General features: G+C 39.6%; 1 protein-coding gene across 2 annotated transcripts in view; it reads left to right on the top strand.

Moving 5' to 3' along the window:
- Window positions 1-1102: 1102 nt before the first annotated feature.
- The window catches only part of TBCE (tubulin folding cofactor E), a 30949-nt gene continuing 10527 nt past the window's right edge, over window positions 1103-21524 (top strand). Inside the window, exons 1-7 of one of the 2 annotated variants that reach the window (XM_050894315.1) lie at window positions 1103-1143; window positions 1872-2005; window positions 3882-3966; window positions 14348-14536; window positions 15630-15718; window positions 16411-16510; window positions 19477-19579. In XM_050894315.1, coding sequence (XP_050750272.1) covers window positions 1906-2005; window positions 3882-3966; window positions 14348-14536; window positions 15630-15718; window positions 16411-16510; window positions 19477-19579 — 666 coding nt within the window. In that variant the 5' untranslated portion in view covers window positions 1103-1143; window positions 1872-1905. Of the gene's footprint in view, window positions 1144-1351; window positions 1409-1871; window positions 2006-3881; window positions 3967-14347; window positions 14537-15629; window positions 15719-16410; window positions 16511-19476; window positions 19580-21524 lie in introns of those variants that run through there. The other variant, XM_050894314.1, reaches the window with a different exon arrangement.

The raw sequence follows: 21524 nt of genomic DNA, 5'->3' as shown, positions 1-21524 counted from the left end.
TTCAGCCTTTGTGGTCACAAAATTCAAATGATATTGTTTGGATTAAGTTGTTGTGAGACTCTGAAATATGAAGCACATCAGAGATGAACAAATGTGGAAAATGTCAACTAGGATACGTTGATTTTATAACCACAGAACTGTGTGAAAGCTATTAGATCTTGTCATATCTGTCTCTATGAAGCTGAAGAGCTCTTACTAAATTTCTGTAGCAGTGCCAAATACTGAGGTAATACAGCTTCTCTGTTCTGTATGCTTGCTTATGTAAAACCAAGCAGCACACTAGTTCTCCTGGCCAGACGCTGCGCCAGGGGAACTCACTGCTGCTCACTGGTCTGCCCACGTTCTCCTCAGTCGCTGTCTCCTGGGAGAGCGCCCCAGCCTTTAAATGTGGCCTTACTGCCTTTGTTCAATGCACAACTTGCATTTAGGCAGAAAAATGTATGTTGCTTGCTTGCTTCTAAACATGCTACGCAAGTCAGATTTCACTGACATTACTTGAATCGAACAAACCGGCAGTGTGATCCCAAAGAAGCCCAGCCAGCGTAGCTTGACAAGATCAGGTCCTGCGAACCCGTGCTGCTCCATGCTGAATCCATTGCTTTCTTTTAATCATTAATGAGCCACATGCTGAATCAGTTATAACAATATCTTGCTCGATATCAGACTGCACTTGTATGGCTCGTCTACCACGCGCTGCTTTAAAACACCAACACGGCAGCAGTCTCCTCGGGGGACGTCCCTGCCTCCTTACAAGCCCACCGCAAATCGGCGGCTACTCCTAGGCTGGTGGAGGCCCCCCGGCCCCAAGGCCCGCGCACGGGGCCTGCCAGCGCCGACCCGGCGCTCCGCGCGGGGCAGCCGCAATCCCCTCGGCGGCGGCCGGTAAGGGCCGGGACACCCTCCCGCCCCGGCAGGCGAGCTCGCACGGCGCAGCCTCTCCTCCCAGCCCCGCCCCGGCGGCCTTGAGGCTGGGCGCCGCGCCGCAGGCCCTGCTCGCCCAATCAGAGCGCCCTCTTCTCGCCCCACGGCATATTGGGAGTTGTAGTCCAGGGGCGGCAAGTCCGCGCGGCGTGGCCGCGTCGACCAACTGCAGAACCCAGAAAGCTCTACGGCGGCGACGCCGCACGTCGATTGCCCGTGAAGGTGGTGACTTGAGCGGGGTCGAAGATGGGGGTAGGCCAATAGCGGCCAAGCTAGGGCGGCACTGGGGGGGGGCTTGGGGCTAATGGGAGCGCGCCGATAGGCCAGGCGGGGTGGACTGACAGCTGTCAGTCCGCGCAGGGCGGAAGAGGGGCTGGTGGGGCCGGCTGTGCCTGCAGCTGTTGGTGTCGGCGGTTCGTCCCCAGGCGCGGGTGCGAAGAGAGCGAGCCGGCGTGTGGGCCCGGCCCGGGGCTGCTCCTCCCGCCCGGTGCGTTAGCTGCCTCCGCCTGCAGCTGCCTCGCCCGCGGCCGAGAGGCGGTGGCTTACTTTAACGGCTGTACCTGCCGCGCGCGCGCGCTGCCCGCCCGAGCCCGCGCGCCGTAACGGCCTCTTGCGGGGGTGGGGGGCGGCTGCCTGGTCTCTCGCTGGCGGTGCCGTGACGGAGGTGCCCGGCGCTGCCGGAGAGCGCCGCTGGGAGGGCAGAGGGCCGTTTGCGGCCCGTGGCTTGAAAGCACCACCAGAGGAGGCTGCTCCGTAATGGGGGTCGCTCCCGCAGCGGCAGTGGGAGTGCTGAGGGCATGTGAGAGCTGCAGGCAGTAGCGCGGAGGCTGAGGCAAACCTTAGCTTCAGGAGTCCAGCATGCTGCTAGGCAGTAAAAAAGCAACTCAAGGTAGGGGGCTTGTGAAAGCAGTGACTTGCGTGTGTTAAGGGTATTGCTTCTGTCTCTGCAGGTCTGTGAGTAGCTCAGGCTTCCGTTTTCCCAGGATGACTGCTTGGGTGCCTTCTGATGCGCTGGGTCGAAGAGTCTTGTGTGGCACGGAGTATGCAACTGTGCGCTATGTTGGCAGTGTTCCTCCTACAGCAGGTAAACATTGCAATAATAAATAACCTTTACATTTAATGGTTGTTTTCAGAATTCTAATTATGTTCTTAATTTTAAAAAAAATTGTCAAGTAGAATGTGGCAATTTACAAATGTTTTTTTTTCCTCATTGTTCTTGTGTAAATATGGCAATTTCTAATCTAGATAAGTTGTTGGGTTTTTTTAGAAGTCAGAGTTGTCAAAAGGAGTGTAAGAAGTACTTTTGGTTGAAATTGGTTACATTTTTTTCTTACAGCAGAAAGATCTTAGTGCCTTCCTTTTTCTATTAGTTTTCATGAACAGTCTGTTCCCTGATCTCTGTGTACTGGGATAATCTGGGAAGGAGAGGGACAGGCAGCAGCAGATCAACAGACTAGGCGCTCCTTTGGTAACATATTCAAATTTATGGGGACAGATAAGACATTCATGGGGACAAATAAGACTCAGCCCAGCTTGCTGAAAGATCTGACCAGTCTGATTGTGAGAGCGCTATATGTCATCTTTGAAAAATTGTGGTGACAGGATGGGGAGATTGCTGATGCTTGGAAGGAGACTAGCCTTGCATACAGTTCTGGAAGAGGCAAGAAGGATGACTAGGGAACTGTAGACTTGTCCTACCCTTGTAGCTGGGAATACTTGATAATTGTAGAGAAGAACAAGTTGTGCTTGGCAAACCTAATTACCTTCTGTGATGATATGACTGGGAATGTGGACAAAGGGAGAACTGGGGATGTAATATTCCTTGACTTTAATAAGTTTTTTTAACAGTGTCTCTATAAAGAATCTTATTTGGAAGCTGGAGAAATACAAGCCGGATGAATGGACTGTTAAGTGGATTGAAAGTCCGCAGGTCTGTCAAGTAGAAAAGTGGAAATGACTTGATATCTGGTAATGCGCGAGTACTACAGAAATAAATGCTGGGGTCTGTATTGTTTAACGTATTCATCAGTGTCTCAGATAATGAACAGCATTTACCCTCAGCTGGCTGATGTGACAAAAGGTAGAATTGCAATCCAGAGCAAGCTTTATGATCTTTAGGTTTGGGCCTAAGAGATTCAAGAAGGATAAATTTATACATGTAGTGTGAAATAAACCCATGTATCAGCACAGACTGGGAAGCACTAGCCACCCACAGGGTCTGTTGTAAAGGACTTGGGAGTTAAGGTGGATACTGTCATGAATATGAGCCAACAGTGAGCTCTTGTCACAAGCAAGATATGTGTTGTACTGGGTTACCTTAGAACGATGAACATGGCCAACAAATCAAAGGAAGCTGTTATCCCCCTCTCAGGGCAGGGGTTCTTGATAAGGTTACACTTGGAATAACATATCTGATTTGGGACCATCCCAATTCAAGAGGGATGTGGATAAACTCAAGAGGATCCAGTGGAGGGCTGCCAGTGTGGTCAAGGGCATAGACCACGTATGTGTGTTGTGAAGAGAGGTTGAGGGATCTGGGCTTGGTTAGTGTGGTGAAGAGAAGATAAAGTGGCATCTGGTAGCTGCCTGCAGCTGTTTGACAGACAGTTACAAAGGTGACAGAGCCAAATTCTTCTTACTAGTATTAGATTATATAATAAGGGACAGTGGCCATAAATTGTGGCTGGAAAGGTTCAAATTGGACAGCAGGAAAACCTTTTTCTCTACAGAAGTAATGCAGCACTGGAACAGGCTGCCCAGATAAGTTGGAATCTTTCTCTCCTTGGAGATTTTCGAGATCTGGCTAGGTAAAGACTTACCTGGCTGACCTGTTTTAGTGTTGGTGACAGTCTGCTTTGAGAGAGAAGGTTAGGCAAGATGAACTTCAGAGGTTCCTTCCAACCATGATGTATATGGCTATGATGCCATAAATATGAGAATGTATCTACCATATTTTTCAGGAATGTGGCTTGGCGTGGAATGGGATGATCCTCAGAGAGGAAAGCATGATGGTACCTATGAAGGAACACAGTATTTTAAGTGCAGGTGAGTTGAATCACAGTGTTGGCATGTCATCTGTATTGACAAGATGGTCATGGGAAAATGCCCTTTTGCAATTTTTAGGGCAAACCCTTTTGTTATCAGTTGGCTAATATTAAAAAGATAATAAATCTGAATTCTGTGCCTAGCTATGCCATAAAGGCTGTTGCGTTGTTGTTAATCCAGTTACAGGGATTAGAATATGGTAAATACTTAGAAAATACAAGTCATGTTTTCAGAGGTATGTAATAAAATGTGACTTTTGGATGTTATTACCTTTAGTAGGTCTTGACCTTCTACTTTAGTAAGGAAATCAGTATGTCCTACTTACCTTCCTTAGGTAATTCTGAAGTGAAATATTGGTCCATATTAACTGTCTCAAATGCAGTTTAGATTTGGACTTAAGATGACTGCATGTATCTTGTTAAGGGAAAATACCAAGTTCCTGATAATAATATGGATTATATTTCTATCACTGAGGAATTGTTAAGTATGTTCGCTTGCATTTAATACATGCAAAACACAGTGTAGCTGTGTGGGTTTCTTTTAAGTATGTACGTGCATTACATTTAAATTTAAAGACTAGAGCACTTAACATGTTTGAAATTGGGGAATGCAGGACTCTGGGGTTGATGCTAACAGCAGCAAGCTGTTGATTTCCATGTCAGAGGACACTGCAGCAGCTAAAAGTTTGTGAGTTAAAAAAAATAACTGGACGAATTCATAGAAGGAGAGTCATCAATGGCCCTTAAATACTAAGGTCTGCTAGCTCAGTAAGTTCCTGAGCATTGAAGTGGTGAAGGATGAGAGAATATTCTGTGGCTATATCATTAAAATACTTGCCTTGTTGTCGTATTTTTCCCAACCATTTTCTATTGGCAGCTTTTGGAGAAAGGATGTGGTGTTACATGGATGTTTGTTTTGACCACTGGATCACAGCCAGTCTTATGTTAATGAGATGAAATGGAGAGATTTCTAGGTCTTTTTCCACCTCCTACTTTCCAAGGCTGGTAATAACTGTAAAAGGGCAGTTTGATTACAGTTTGTTCCTAACTGTTCAACTGCTCGTTCAAGTGCAATGAATCTAATATAGATCAAATCCTGTGACAGTGAGCACTCAGAATTAATAGAAGGCTTTTGAAAATGTAAAAGAAAGTGACAAACCAAGAAAATAAATTAAAAGTTGTCTGTGGTCTTGCTTTTGGATGTGTTTTTGCTTTGGTTTGTTGGAAAATGTAAGAAGACTTTTCTCTGAAATTAATTCCTCATGTTAATTATCTTGAAAAAGTTAAAGCCATCGATGAGAGGGTAAGCAAGTAATCTTTTTTTTTTTTCAACTTGCATGTAAATGAAAGTCACAAGAATAGCTGGATGAAGTCAGTCCAAAGATTTGTCTTCCTTAGTTTCCTGCCTCTGACATTGGCTAATAGCAGATGACTTGAGAAGTGTGAAAGAACAAGAAAAGTATGTAGTAACAGTTTTCCACAGGCTCCCTAGCTTTGGCTAGTCATGGTTCAAAGATTTTTTTTTCCAGAGCCAGAGGTGATGTATTTGTACATGTACTTTGTTTTGCTCTCAATGGATGATTCAACAGAGAAAATTTGTTGTGAGAATTTCCTCCAAAAGAATAATTAAAAGCATGTAGTAACAGTGCGTGCATTTGCTAACCTTTGAGCGTGTGTTTTCCGCTTGTAAAAATTGCGATCATATCAGTTTTTATGAGTAGATGAGTCTTGTCACTTTCTCCTATCTGAATATAGGAATATGCTATGGAAGGGACTTAGAACTGTTGCTGTAAAATGTCATATAGAAGAAAAAAAAAAAGAGAGATTAAAATTATTATTTCTGAATTGTGGGGAAAGTAGGTCTAGTTTTGTATCTGCCAAAAGCTCTTCTGGAGACAAATGGAATTCCCTGAGGTAGCAAAGGAGGCTGCTGTATTTGTATTGAGACCTGACAGCAGTTCAGGGCTTGTTAAAGAATATACTTCATTATCACTTCAGATGAAAGTTGGTCTCAGACTGAATCAGCGGAAGAAATTATCTATTAAATAATTCAAAATTAAAAAGTAGCTGTTTTGAAATCCTTTCTGGGAATACTATCTCTTACCTGTAGCCAAACAGGCATAAACAGGGAAGGGGTAGATTACATTCAGTAGTGCAAATCAGAGTTCTTAGTCTGTATCTTCTTAACTTCTACATTTGTGTAAGGTGGAAGCCCTAGAGACCTCATTATCAGAAAATGAGATGATAAAACAAAATCTGTTCTTTAGAAGAATAAATAAAGAAAAAAAACCCACCTGTGAGGACTGGGTATTTTTTGCCTTGTATCTAATAATAATAAAGCAAGGCTTAAGGAGGATAAGTACACTTAATGCAAGAAAAAAAATTCAGCATTGTTGGATTTTTCTTAGCTACAGAATTGGAAATTATGGTCTTAGAGCAACCATGTCTTTTGAATGAATGTATTAGCAGAAGTTGCTGCTTAAATGCTTTGAATTTAATTGAAGCAGTTTCCAAGTTGAAGCTAGTTATATTCTGCTGTAGGAGAAATAATAAAAGTAATTGGCTGGCCATTATTAATTTCTCTGGACAGAAGAAGCAATTGAACATGTTGCGGATGTTTTTCAGAAACTTGAGTGCTTTACATTTGTGTGTGTATAATATTTATATACATGCGTATAGACTCTTGCTTTTCTAGAAACCATTAGTGTGCTCCCAGGAGATGAGATCTCACATAATGATCTCAATTCTTGTTGTAAGAATCAACTTTTTGAGTGAAGCTGCATATACCCATAAGAAATTTAAATGTAGTGATCTTTAAACATGTTGTTCTTACAATACCTGTTCTTTATACTCTGCTTTGTTCCAATCAGAGAAAGTCCTTCTGGAGTCTAAGAGAATAAGTAACAGTTCGAGCAGTCAACCATGACTCACAGACATAACTTTCTGTGGTTTGTAGTTCATGTATCAATTTTGAAGATGTAGGCAAACTTAAGTAAAAAATGGTTACCTTATTTTATCAAAAGGATGCTAAAAAATAAAAAATCACAACCTAAAATGTCACCTCTTTACTACTACCATTTCAGAGCAGGGGGGAAATTATGTTTCTTTATTTATTTTTATATATGTATATACATTATATAAAATTTCTATTTTTTGTTTGGTTTTTTTTCCTCAAACCTTATCGGTAGTATCCTTTGCTTACAAGCCTACTTTGCTCACTCCCTGAATTCTCATGAGCAGAAGCAGCTGATGGAGTAGCTTGTACTATAAACAAATGCAATGAAAGGACATTTTTTAAATTCTTTTTAAGGTAATTTTGACAAGAATGCTTTTTAAAAAAATAGTAAATCTTTCAGAGTGACATTTCAAAATGAGATCACATAAGGAAACTAAAACTGAATTTGAGATTCTCATTATGTCCTGGCTTCAGCTGGGATAGAGTTCATTTTCTTCCTAGTAGCTGGTATAGTGCTGTGTTTTGGATTAATGTGAGAATAATGTTGATAACATGCTGATGTTTTAGTTGTTGCTAAGTAGTGCTTATCCTAAGTCAAGGATTTTTCAGTTTCCCATGCTCTGCCAGCAAGCAGGTGTGCAAGAAGCTGGGAGGGGACACAGCCAGGACAGCTGACCCGAACTAGCCAAAGGGGTATTCCATACCACGGAACATCATGCCCAGTATATTAAAAAAAAAAAAAAATGTTGGGGAATCGAACCCCTGTTAGATAAACAGGGGGGAGTTGGCCGGGAGGGGCGGATCGCTGCTCAGGCATCGGTCAGCGGGTGGTGAGCAATTGCATTGTGCATCACTTGTCTCTTCTTGCGTGTTATTTCTTTTTTTGTTATATTCCTTTTCATTACTATTATTATTATATTATTATTCTGAATTAGTAGTGTATTTTATTTTACTTTAGTTATTAAATTGTTCTTAACCCACAAGTTTTACTTTTTTTTTTCCCCACTCCTCCCCACCCCACTAGGAGGGGGGAGGGGGAAGTGGCTGCGTGGTGCTTAGTTGGTAGCTGGGGTTAAATCACTACACGTTACCAGAAGATTGTCTTTGTAGTCCTTGTTTGGGTAAATCAGTAGGTCTGGTAACAGCTGTATGTTGTCTTTGTAGTAAGTTTTTTGGAAATACGACCTAAACTTTTATGTTTCATGGCAGTATGTTTATCTGGGTCATATATTATGTGGTGCTAATTAAGCTTCTTAAGAATATGAGAACCAAAGAACAAAACAGCCGTACTTCAAAATATACTGACATCACGAGCATGTTCATCAACTCTGGATGAGCTGGAAATGGCAATGCATACTCTAGTGGCATTTTTGTGATTTTTTTTTTTTTTTTTTCCTGATAATAAAGTCTTGTTTCCTAATAACTGAGGAAGCTATCGTTTTAGCTGTCAGTTGCAGTAGTGTGTCATGTAATTAAAATAAGCTGTGTTCTACAGTCCTTCAAGAGAAATGAGGAGTAATCAAGCCTTAAAATACTGTTAAAATTTATATACAGCTTTTGAAACATGAGTATGCTTTCAGAGAAGTTCCTGTCCCACAGACCCATTCACACAGTTACACGCATGTGCTCCCCTGGGAGATGTGGGTTACAAGCACACGCACCTCCCCTGGGAATGTGAGTGCCTTAGCTGCACACACCTCCTGTGGGAGACATGGGTGCTCCAGCTTCTGTGTACCTGCACTGCTTCCTGCAGTCTATTAATGTGCATGCTGGTAGAAAGCACCCCAGAGGTCACACAAGCACACTGAGATGTGGGGCATATATGTTGCTCCCCACGATGTCTGTCACTGCTGGGCATGGGCTCACCTCGGCATCTGACCAGGAGACAGCTCTGTCTGGCCTAGGCAGAGATGTGCTGCTGGTGGGGTGACTTTGATGGCATCAACCAGCTTTTGGCTGCTGCTCTGGTACCCTCTTCTTTCTCCCCACAGTTACAGATGGTCAAGCTTCTTTTATGCTTCCCATCAAGTGGAGTCCTCTCTGCCCCCGTTTAATCTGGCAGAAGGGTCATCTTCCTCCTTAGCCCTCCTCTCAGTCAGTTTTGGGTATTCCATTCACGCATAGTGTTTACACAGGCATTGCTATTTTAGCAGCTGTTTTTATCCTTGCCATTTTGCTGGGGAAGATGTGTGGATTCCCCGGCAGTAGCTGACATACTTCTCTGCTTACCTCACAAGATGGGAGTAACATTCTGCTGTATCACACATTTAGAGTACTAGGAACACGTCGTCCCCCCCACAAAAGAATGTTTTGTTCTTCCCAGATCACCTTCCAGAGGAATCCTGATATTTCAGCGGATACTGTTACTAGAAGTATTGACCATACTAAATTGTGATCCATTTCCCCAGGTTTGACTTTCACAGCAAGCCAGAGAAACAGAGGGAAGTCTAGTAAAGCTTGTTTCTGTGATGTTTTCAGCCTGGCAGAATTGCAATTGCTTCTCAGGTCTTTGTGGCCTTTTTCCCCCCTTTGTTATATTAGGTTTTCTTCTGGTGGGAACGTCGATGTTTGTGTAGTCCTGAAATGCCAAGTTATCCTGGCAAAGGCATTATGTGTTTTCAGTTTTTCCTTCTTCAGTGAGTTTTATAAGTTGTGTTGGACTTGTTTTTAAATTTAAAGACAGCAATTGTGACCAATCAGATGTTACTGTTTGCATGAAATTTGTGTTCCTGCCCAAAAGAAGATCTGTTTATATTAAATTAGACTATCTCTCTTTCAAGAATGACAGATTCACCTTCAGGAATATCTACTTAGAGCACAAACAAACTCTTCAAATACAGGAAGATGTCAATACCATTTTAGTGTCTATGAAGAAAAAGTGATTGCCATTTAGCAAGAGGAGAATGCGTTCCCAAGATTCCTTTTAGCCTCAGAAGGTCTCGGTTAGGAAGTTTTGATTGTTTCACTGTGTGTCACTGCACCCATCAGAGACTTCTGCTCTCTGCTGTCAATAGAACAGTGTTGAAACAAAACTCTTGTCCCTAACCACTATTCAAACGTGTCCTATGCACCAGCAGAACCTTAAGATAGCATCTGGAACTGTAGATGTCTGTCTTTCTTTCCTTGTTTTGTGAAAGCTCAGACTTGGTTTTTGTGTCTGTTTGACTAAGGTAAACTTGAAAGAACTTCAAGTACTTACTGATGTTTGCAAAGGTTCTGCTGCGCAGTCAGGAATTTGATGCACCATAGGAGATTAGTGTTAGGTGTCACTTATAAGCGTGGTTTGATGCCACAGCTTCCACAGACTGTTCTAAAACTTGAAGGGTTTTCTTTACTGCAGTGTGTAGTTTCTTCTAAAAGAAGACTGGTCTGTTGAGCACCTTCCCCTAAAAGGAAGAGATCTGTTCAGAGCCTATCTAGAAAAGATGTGCATGGAGTCAACCGGCTATATTTTATGACACCTTATGAGCTTTGTAGTGTGTGTGCCCTGGTCATGATGATAATTGCCTTGAGATAATCATTGCAAACAGCCGGTACTGGGCAAAGAAGCCCTTCTATCCACCTTTACTATCAAGGCTGATAAAGCTGAGATCTCTTTCCTTGGCTCAGAAGCTTGCTTCTGCAGTCAGACAGCTCAAGTGTGTAACTGTTGGCAGAACACAGTTTATGTACTACTGCATTATTCTTCAGGTACTGAGAAGTGTTATGTGCGTGACGTTTCTCTAGTGTATGAAGAGCCATCATGTACCTGTAACGATGAGCAGTGCTACCACTTTGTTTTACATTAGCAAAGAAGAACGATGCCAAATTTCCTCTTTATTCAAGGAAATGGTTAACCAGTGGAAGCTGATAGCTAATCTAAATTTTAATGGATATCTTTCAAGGGTCCTGGGCATGCTAGCAGATGGGCCGTATTGCCTCAGGCTACTGAATCATGAAGAGGAAGTGTCCTACAAGCTGACTTCTGAGATTGGGGTCAACCTCTCTATTTTAAAAGTCAGTAAGAAGTGTCAGTATTAACCAGAGCCAGCTGTTTGTCAGAGCCCCACTTGGGCATATTCCAGATTTTCTGCATAAGGAAATTGAGGCATATCTTCTACCACTTCATTTCTGTACAGTGTATTGTCCTGGCTGCAGGACATTTTACACACATGGGAGCAAAATCCCTGTTCTCGGAGTTCTGAATGTTCAGCTTAAGTCAGGTTGATCAGTAGTCCGCAGGTTCTTCCATCTCATGATATGCATGCTGGATGACTCTGGATTAGGATTTATCTGTTTAGTTCCCAGTTATGGCAACTGATTGCCAATAGGTGTGCTTTTTCATGAGTCTAGGTGCTGAACGTTAGTTGTTAGATATGTACATATGGCTTGTACAGTTCATATTCCCTAGTGTGAAAGTTAATACAGGCAGTATATTTTAGGGAAAACGAGTTACAGGTAAGTGACCTCTCTCCTTGAACACACAATCATTTTGCCTGAAAATAGGTTCCTGTTGCAGTCTCCTTTTCTGTCCTTCTCTGTGACAGTTCTTGAAAAAGTAGATCAAATTAATAGAATGGAACTGAAAAAGAAACTTAGGCTGTGGAATGGATTTGAGTATTGTCCTGGTTTCAGCTGGGATAGAGTTAATTTTCTTCTTAGTAGCTGGTACAGTGCTGTGGTTTGGATTTAGTGTGAGAATAATGTTGATAACACACTGATGTTTTAGTTGTTGCTAAGTAGCACTTATCTTAAGTTAAGGATTTTTCAGTTTCCCATGCTCTGCCAGCAAGCAGGTGTGCAAGAAGCTGGGAGGGAGCAGAGCAGGGCAGCTGACCCGAACTAGCCAAAGGGGTATTCCATACCGTGGAACGTCATGTTCAGTATATAAACTCAGGGCAGTTGGCCGGGAGGGGTGGACCGCTGCTTGGGCATCGGTCAGCAGGTGGAGAGCAATTGCATTGTGCATCACTTGTCTTTTCTTGCGTGTTATTTCTTTTTTTTTTTTTTTTTGTTATATTCCTTTTCATTACAATTATTATTATATTATTATTCTGAATTAGTAGTGTATTTTATTTTACTTTAGTTATTAAATTGTTCTTATCTCAACCCACAAGCTTTACCTTTTTTTTTTTTTCCCCCACTCCTCCTCACCCCACTAGGAGGGGGGAGGGGTAAGTGGCTGCATGGTGCTTAGTTGCTGGCTGGGGTTAAACCACAACAAGTATACATTAGATAAGATAGCATGCATAGTGCTTGGAAGTGATAGGAACAGGAGAGAGAAACCCTCTGATCTTGCTATGATCAAAACAAAAAATAGAAGGATCTTGAGAGAGAAATGCACCATACTTTTCCTATAGCTTCAAATGACAATGGGCAAGGTAGCTAGTTTCCTTTGCATTTTTTCCTAGGGATAGAACTGGCTTCTGCAAAGACGATGAGGAAGGAGATGCCAATAGAAATGGTGACCTGAGAGGACAAAAATGGGCTTAGGAATGGGGATGGTGATGGAGAGACCCAAAGGGCTTGGTTACGCCGGGGATAAATGGCATGACAGGAGGGATGCAAATGTGGGAGTCTAGATGAGCTCTGGTGAGAGGGTTGGGAAGAGCAGAGGAAGAAAAGTAGCAGAACTGTTGAGTACAGAGGGATGGCAATGACAAAATGGGGAGAATCAAGGTGATAGGAAAAAGGACAGGAGATGTCAGAATAAACATACAGCAGGACCTAGGGTGAATTACAGATACACAAGAGTACAAGTTTTCTTTCCAGAGCCCCAAGTAGAATCCTACACTATCTGCCATCTAGGAAGCTGTTTGACTTACTTAAATGCAAAAGTGATATACTTCGCAGATAAGAGATGTTATAGTTAAGATGGTGAAAATGTGATTTACCATTTTAAGAAGTGGCATTAAGAAAGAGTCACATAATTTTATGTTTGAGGAGGTTTAACATTTTAAACTAGCCAGATGTTTGCAAGCTATGAAGAACTTCAAAGGAATGGAAGAAAAGACTTAAGAGAAGGTTACTGGATTAAAAATTTAAAGAATTGAAAATGCTTATTGAACATTAAAGTACACACTGGATTTACATTCTCTAAGAGTATGCCTTTCTGCTTGTTTTGTAATCATTGCACTCTAAACTTAGTCACTACAAAACTAGACTGAAAATATTTTTAAAGTAAATAATATCTAGTTTCTACCCAGATCCTTCTTTAGGATATGAGAGTACTTAAATATTAGAAATGTTAATGAATGAAACTAGCATATGCAACTTCCAGTACTGATTTTTTAATAAAAATGTGAATATGTGGTGCCCAGGCTATTCCATCTACTTGTAATAGTTCCATAGGATTCAGGGTCTCTAGTTACTGTTTTTCTGAGAGAATTTTGAACTCCGTAGCATTGGTGGTTTATATTATGGTTTGCTAATTAGCCACTTGATGTTTACATGCTGTTTTGAAAAGAGGAGTTTTATTTACATAAGTGATTTCTTCCTCCTGGGTACTTTCCAACTAAAGTCTGTACTCTTCTCAGCTGGAAGGCAGACAGGTAATCATAACTACCAATTTTCTTCCTGCTGTTTTCTGGCTGATCCTCCTATCAGATCTTCCATCTGCTCTGTGATACTATTCCCACAACTTGTCTCTGCCAGTTCTTCCTAGACACTGTGTTTCCTTGCTAACTTTGACAGAAATTGTCAAAGCAATTGTATGGCAAGAAATTGTCATGCAATAAAGTTTTTTCAGTGCTCAAGAAAAACTGAGAAACTCCATAGGACTGTGTAGAACATACATTAGCTGGATGATTCTGTTGAATATTCAGTTTCAAAATTGTTACCAACTTAGTGTCAGAATTTTAAAAGTTTGAGTTTGTGTAAGAGTTCCAAGTGGTACAATTTGCATCTTGTGTCATTTGTGTGGATGGAAGGACAAGGCTGCATTCTCTTAGAATTACAAGTGGCTTATTCAAGTCAAATATAATGAGGCAATGACTATTCTGAGTATTCCTGTGGGCCTTATGCTGTGGTAAGACTCCAGACACATTTGTTGTATAATTTAGGTAACTTTGTGTCTATCCATAGGTAGAAACTTAATTTTCTGGAAAAACTGAGTTCATAATGAGTTTGGAAACAACAGAGCAGTTATTTCTAATAATGGCACTGACATTGTAATTTTGATGTGTAAGTACTTTTGGAGATCTGGTGCTTCAGTCCTCGTGGCATCTCACAATGTGAACTTGTTAGGTCGAATACTATCAAAGATACTTTGCAAGTCTTACCTGGTCTCACTGAGTGGGAACAGTGATGTCTAAAGTTAGCCTGTAGAATTGCCTTTTGACTGCTTTGGTTCCCAGTATTTTAAAAAAGGAATAATTAGTACTTTTGAGACTAGTAATTTTTATGATAATTCTTCATATTTCACGTTTTCCTGGCTGTTCTGTTCTAGGCATCCTAGAGGAGGATCGTTTATCCGGCCAAACAAGGCAAATTTTGGAGTAGATTTTCTTACTGCAGTAAAGGATCGGTACGGATTGAATGATGAGCAAGATGTTCAACATGGGACAGAGAATACATTAGTATTTGGAAAGAAAACTGTGGAATTTGTTGGCATGGATTCTATTGCAGAACAACAAAGGCAAGTGTTATATATGAAAATCTAAGATACACTCCGCGATTGATTAGTCAAGTAGTAGTTCAGCTGTAAGGAAAGGAAGCTGGCTGCCTTGCGTATAATATTGTCATATCTCTAAAAGTAAGCCAAACTGCTCTGGTGGAAGAGACAAGAAGTCTTCCTATTGTGGCTTCATAATTTACCTGTTTTACTGATAGGAACTGGGATTATGTTAAGTTTCAGTGCTCACAATGCTCATTTTGATTTCACAAAGTAGGAGGTGATGATCTTTGGGGAGGAATGAGTGAGATAAATTATCGTGATATTAGCAATCATTATACACATGCATGGTCCTTTTTAAATAGATGTATTTTAATATTTTCTTAATATTGTACAGTATTATTTCATCTTTGTTTACTCATATCAGTAATGACTTTGTAACGAAGAGAGGGAAGGCAGAAAGTCACTGTACTGCTAGTGAAGAAGTCTTTCAGTCAATTCATGTCATGTTCATTTATCTGGAAGGGTAAGAAAGGAAGTAACTTAATGACCTGTAATGGATTGCAGTTTTAATGACCTTCAGCAGTAGAGAGGTATCAGTTCAGTAGGTGGCAGTCTCCTTCTGAGCTGATACTCCACAACTATTCTCCCTTTGTCTCCCAGAACATAACTAAGCAGTCAAAAATACTCTTTTTTTGGTCTTTTTTGATAAGTGATACAAAGAATGCCAAAGAACTTAGAACCTCTTGCAAAAAGTATTACAAGAAACCTGTTTAACTTGGAACCTCTAATTAAATTCCAGTTTGCATAGCTGTATTTTGTCTGTTTTATCACTCTTTTTTTCAGTTGGATGAGGGTTGGTTGGGTTTTGGGGGGGGGCTGGAGGTTGTGATTCAACCAGACCTGTTTTGTAGTAGCAATGTAAAGGCAAAAAATAGAGGAGATGTGTCTGGTTTTGAGTAAGAAAGACACTGCAATGTAGCAATCTGCACATTGCTAATTCTGAAGGAGACACTATGTATGAAAAGGATATTATTTAATTGTAACAACCAGGTATTTATATAACGTACCTATTTCTGTTTGAAGATTACTTAACAGAATGTTCTTTCTCATTTAGCCAACTGAACCAACTGGTAGATATCTCAGTGCGTGAGTGTGCAGTGAGCCATGCTGGTCAGAAAGAGGAAATCAGCAGAACGTGTGCTAGTATCCTTTTTTGCTATACTGCATGATACCACAAATAAAGTACATATTTTAGCATTCCAAGTGTTCACTTCAATGAATGATATTTGTATCCTTTTATTAAAAAAATGTTTAAAACTGCACTTTATATTTAGAAGCTTAATGCCATGTTTACAGAGTTAAAAAGTAGATGCCTACAATTTTTGAGAGGGAATACAAATTGTGGATAAAAATAGAAATATTGTCATAGGTTGCTACTGTGACTGCAATTTCAGAAGGCTCCAGCAATGGGGTTTTTTTTAAATTTAACTCTGGAATAGATAACCCCATAAAAATACCACTGATATGTTCTGTAGGCACCAGAGGTTTCCAATATTTAATAAATAATGTATTCGATATACTGCGCGTTGTAGCGATGTTACAGAAATACAAAGCAGGTGTTATTTGTTCATTTATAAGGAGTGGTAAGAGTTCTTGTCAATACAGAAATTAATCCATTTTAGGATTTGTAAAGTTAAGCTCTTTTATAAAACTATAAGCCATTTCCATACCATAAATCAAAATAAAATTTTCTGTAACTGAGCAGTAGTATCTCTTAGCCCAAACAAGTGTAATCTATTTCTGTTTATTTGATTCAAAACAAACCCTAATTCTAATTTCTGAAAAAGGAAGTTCAGATTTGAGATAAGTTTCTTTTTCTTAACGTGAAATTTCAGATATCAGGCATATAAATCTATCAAAAAATCTGATATCATCTTGGGAGACAGTAACAGCTATTGCTTCTCAAGTTCAAAATCTGGAAACACTTAATATCAGGTATAAATATTCATATTTGGGTTTCTGTTCCTTTGGGGTAGGGACAAAAAAGAAGAGGCTCTTTTAGATACGGGGTCAGCTTTATAAAGGTAACTGGATGCGTCAATACTCATTTTAATGGGAGCTACGTTTTTTAATACTTTTTTTTTTTTTTAATTTTGTCCTTAAACAACTCGTGTGTGTGCTATATTTTTCAGACATCCCTTTTGAAGGAAAGACTAGAGCCCTAGGAGTTGAGCATCTATGTAAAACTAAATTCTGGAGAAGTGCTTGGGACAGATGGATGTTGACTGGAGTTTTGTAAAATTAGAAAAATCACAGTTGTCTGAAAAATAGAATACAGATTTCAGCCATTAAACATTTACAGCAATTTAGGCATTTGTCAATGTGTTCTACATAACAGATTTCAGCATTTTTATGCAAATTGGCTTGTTGGCTAGGAAGACTGCATTAAAATGCATTACAGATTTTTACAGGATGCTGTAGACTTTTAAGCAGTTAGACTGAAGGTAAAAAAAAATTACTCAGAGTACTTTTATAGAACTGAGGAAAAAGGGAGTATAGAAACTTAGGTTTACAGTGTCGTAAGATGCCCTTACACACTTCTGTGACATATAAGACAATTAATTCTCTTGATTTTAAAGCTTAGTTTGCCCCATCGCAGAACTGACTTAACATGTCTATGCATCCACATTGCACGTGTGCAGTGAGTCTGGTTTACAGCAAGGAGTCCAGCTTCACAGCAGACACAGCCAAATTTGCTGTGTGCATGTGCAGCAGGTCAGACTCTCTGGATACTTGTGCGTAGGGTCTGCATGGCACTGGCAGGGTGTGGGGACTCTGCTGGCAGATGGGCCCCTCAGAAGAAGCCAAGACCTTGAGGTGGCACTGCTGGAGGAGTTCGCAGCCTGCCTGTGAAAGCACTAGTAACGCATCCTTATGACGTAAAAATCTCACTTAGCATTCTTTAGTTAGGTTTAGCAGTAGCTATCTGTTTGCCTTCTGGATTTGCAAACCTGTTTGGGTTTTTTTCATGAGCTTAGAAATTTTTTTCTGCATAGAAAAACTGTAAACATATTTTTACTTTCTTTTAAAGTCATTCCAAGTGTCTTAAGACTTCGTCTCTGGTTTTTATTATTGTTGATATATTCTGACTGCCCAGGCAAGTCTTTATTTAGGAGCCCACTTTTGTTTAAGAATGATGCTTTACCAACAGTGTCTTGACACCAAACTAAAATATCCATAATGTTTTAACCAAACCTTAAGTATCCCAAGACCCAGTCTATTCCTGTCCTGAAGTGGTGCTGATAAGAACTGTGCATCATGGTGACAGACATAGGGGAAAATCTCTTTTACAGTGATGACATTGGAAAAAGGAGGGAGGATATTGTTAAATAAAGCTGCAATTCCATCAAAACAAGAAAGAATTCACAAAATAGTTTCAAAATAAAGAACATTTCTAGTACACACCTATACACTGTAGCTGGCACATGCCGGAATAATTTTCTGATGTGAACTAATATAGTGGATTAAAGTTTGTAAATAGGTAGCAGCCTAAACCACTGATTTTGAGACGTTAATGTTATAGCTGCAATTTTAGGAAGTTTGTTTTATTGTCAAGGTTAACACCTTGACTGCTGACTCTTTAAGCAGAGTTGTTCAGGTGTTTTGGACGTCGTACTAGTCATTGAAGACAGCAGCAGGCCAAAAGGACTGAAGGCAGAAACCCAAAATACAACTGTTTTTTTAGAGTCTTGGAGATCTGTGTTGAGATTAGCAGCTTCCAAAGCCTTCATTGTACAATACACACAATGTAGCTAAAACAATTGGAAGTGTTGTAAGCTAAATTGAAATAAATACCAAATTAATGTAATAAAATGTGACCCCAGTTTTTGTATTTGTTCTTACAGTTAATGTGACAAAAATGTATTTTTTACATAGTTGTAGGTGTTCCATTTTCTTCAATATTTAGCACTGAACAGCTGTTTGCAACCTGGATGCTATTTGTAAATCTAACTTTGCCTAGAGCATATGTTGTCATGATTTATTATTATCAGCATGCATGAGAATACAGAGAATTTATTTTAATTCACTGAGAATATTTTTTTCAGTTTTCATTGTTGAGAAGTGTAGTCTAGACTGAAGGGTTTTCAGAAGTTATTTGTGATAAAATTGGAAAGCAAAATGGGATTGATGCTGGAATTTGACACTTATGACTACAAACTGAAATAGTCTGAATTTGTTTTTTACTGTTTTAACCTTCTGTTTACTTTAAAAAAGACATTAGCAGGTAAGTCTGATACTGAATTTTTTGTGCAAGGAATGTTGGAAGAAGAATAAAAGTGATTAGCCATCCACCAGCTCTCTAAGAGCTTGTTTAAATGGGGAAATTTAACCCAGAAGTATGTAAGTATAACTACACTGAGAGATTTTAATCATAATATGCAGGTAGATCAGTCCTTAGAAAAGAAATAAAAGCTTTTGTTTGGGGGTGAGTAATGAAAACTAATTTGAAGACTGCAGTTTGAGACTCTTAACTATTTTATAGTGATATTTTGCTATTGAGAGTGGATTTTACATCCTTTTGTTTTACTGGGGTCTGGTTAGTTATGTAGGCTCTTTATTTTCAATTGACACTAAGGAGTTTAAGCCCAAAATCTGACTTTGTTTCATTTAATGTTAATGAAAATCATTCTTTTCATAGTCAAAACTTAGGGGAGGAAAAGGGGGGAAGGAGGCCACAGATGAATAAATATGCATTCATGAAGTAAGAAAGTAAATTAGGAAAGAGTACGTTTGAATGTAACTAGAAGGATATTTTATAATATTTTAAAATATGTGACACCTTGGCAGTGACTTTTAAATTTTTTTGTGTAAATTGTTTTTGTCTTTAATATGTAATTCCAAATCAGTGACTTAAATAAATGCAATTATTCATTATGCTAATAATTATTCTTTTTACACAGTGAAAACAAAATGAAATTTCCATCTATATCAACTTCTGTATCCAGTGTATTTTCAAAATTGAGGATTCTGGCACTTAATCAAACTGAGATAACATGGACAGAGGTAATAACCTTTCCTGGTTTTGTTTTTATTTATATTGTTAGGTTTTTGAGGCAAGGAAAGCACAATAAACATTTATGCATGATATTATTCTACTGAAATGTAATCATCCTTAGAAAAGGTGCTGTGGCGTAACTGTATTAGTTATGTATTAACTAACCTGGTTCCTACATAATGTAGGAAGTATATTGGCACAGGAGTCTAATAAGAAACGTTTTAACTTCATCTACATTTGTAAATTACTAAGTCAAGATAAAGCAGTTGGAGTATAATATAACTTCACGTCCCAAAGATTTGTGCGAATGAAGACTTTTTGTTTCCTTGTAGTTATTAAAGGTTTATCTGTATTTTTACGCATGCAATAGAACAAACGCAAATGGAAAGAACGTATGTCATTATCACACAAAGTACTTGTTTTGGCATCACTTTGCATCGGCAGGAGATTGGCTTAGTATCTTTGCACTTACTGACAATTCTTGAAACACATGATGCCTGGTTATATGCAACACAGATACAGCACAGAATAAACAAAGCTCTCACTTGTTTCAGGGACTAAAACATGCAGACATTTAAATGACTCTCCCCTAATATGATGTCTTATTAAGAATGAAGTCCTGCTGTCACATATGTTAGCAGTGGGCCTTTTTTCAGAGATGGGCCTTATGAAGCACGTCTCAGTAGTGCCATGTTACTTATAATGGCTTGTAAATTCCAGCCCATTATTTGGATTTCTCAGGGGCAGATTTTGTATGTACTGCATTGTGAAATTACCTGAATTTTCAGATTTCTGCTGCCAGCCACTATCCAGTAATAGAGCACTTACCAAAACTGGCGTTTGAGTTAAGTAGAAAGAAGCTGCTTCATTCTCTTCTCTTGCAGCAGGGCTAGAGGAGGGTCAGTGCTATATTTCTGTTTAGTTTCCATTCACTGTGCTCTTAAACCATCAGTGGGCTTTATGCTAGGACAGTTGATAATCCTTCCATAACAGCAGCAATATGAACGGTGAAGCGAATGGAAGAATTCAGTGGCTACAAACACTTTAAATGTCGTCTAGTACTCATCAGAGTAAATCTGTGGTGTTTAAAATGTTGGCAGCTGCCAGCAGCTCTCCCCCATACCAGGGTGGCTGAAGGGCTGGTCGGAGCCATTGCTTCAGGCAGATTAGAGTCCTCTAGGGGTAACTGAGTTTCAGAGGAAAGTCCCAGGTTAGTCAGAGCAGTTTAAAATTATGTAGCTTTTGCATTTGTTTTTGACACTCTGCTCTGACGATTCATCATAGGCGGTAAAGACATGTTTGGTTCAGAAACCTTTTTTATAAAATTGAAATTTTTTCAATTCATTCCCTTATAAGTTGGGGAGACATAAGCGTGTGCTTAGAAGTGGTGCTCCAGGGCAGCCAAACAAAAGGGAAGAAATAAAGGGACCTACCTGACATTAATACTCTGTGAACAAACCACTTGAAAATGTTACTGCTTAAGCTATATGGGGAGTTACTTTGAAAAGTCAACTTTTTAATAGAAAATAATAATGAATATGATCCAGGCAAAAGAGAAATATAGTGATTGTCAATGGGACTATAAGCAAAGTCTGAAAATCCTAGAATTTTTTTAATTAAAATTAAACCAATTTAATGGTGAACAGCATTTCAAAATAACTTATTGCCATATGTAAGAATATATGCCATGGGGATAGTTTTAAAAAAGAAGAGAATACTTGTGGGGTTTTTTCATTTGTTCCTCTGTTTTGAAATATTTTTCACAGTAGAGGGACTGCTTAACTGTTATGCAATTATGCATAACTCCACATTTACATGCCTTGAGCATCAGTTTTCCAAAAAGTTCTTTCATTAATATATGCATATATCTAAATATATCTGAGATTTCTATTAATATATCAGTAAAAGAGCTTATTACTCTATAATTGTCGATTGATTGTTCAAAACATAACA

Source organism: Gymnogyps californianus, chromosome 3 (genome assembly GCF_018139145.2).
Source record: "Gymnogyps californianus isolate 813 chromosome 3, ASM1813914v2, whole genome shotgun sequence".
NCBI classification, from domain to species: domain Eukaryota; kingdom Metazoa; phylum Chordata; class Aves; order Accipitriformes; family Cathartidae; genus Gymnogyps; species Gymnogyps californianus.
This window is presented reverse-complemented; position numbering and strand designations above follow the sequence as displayed.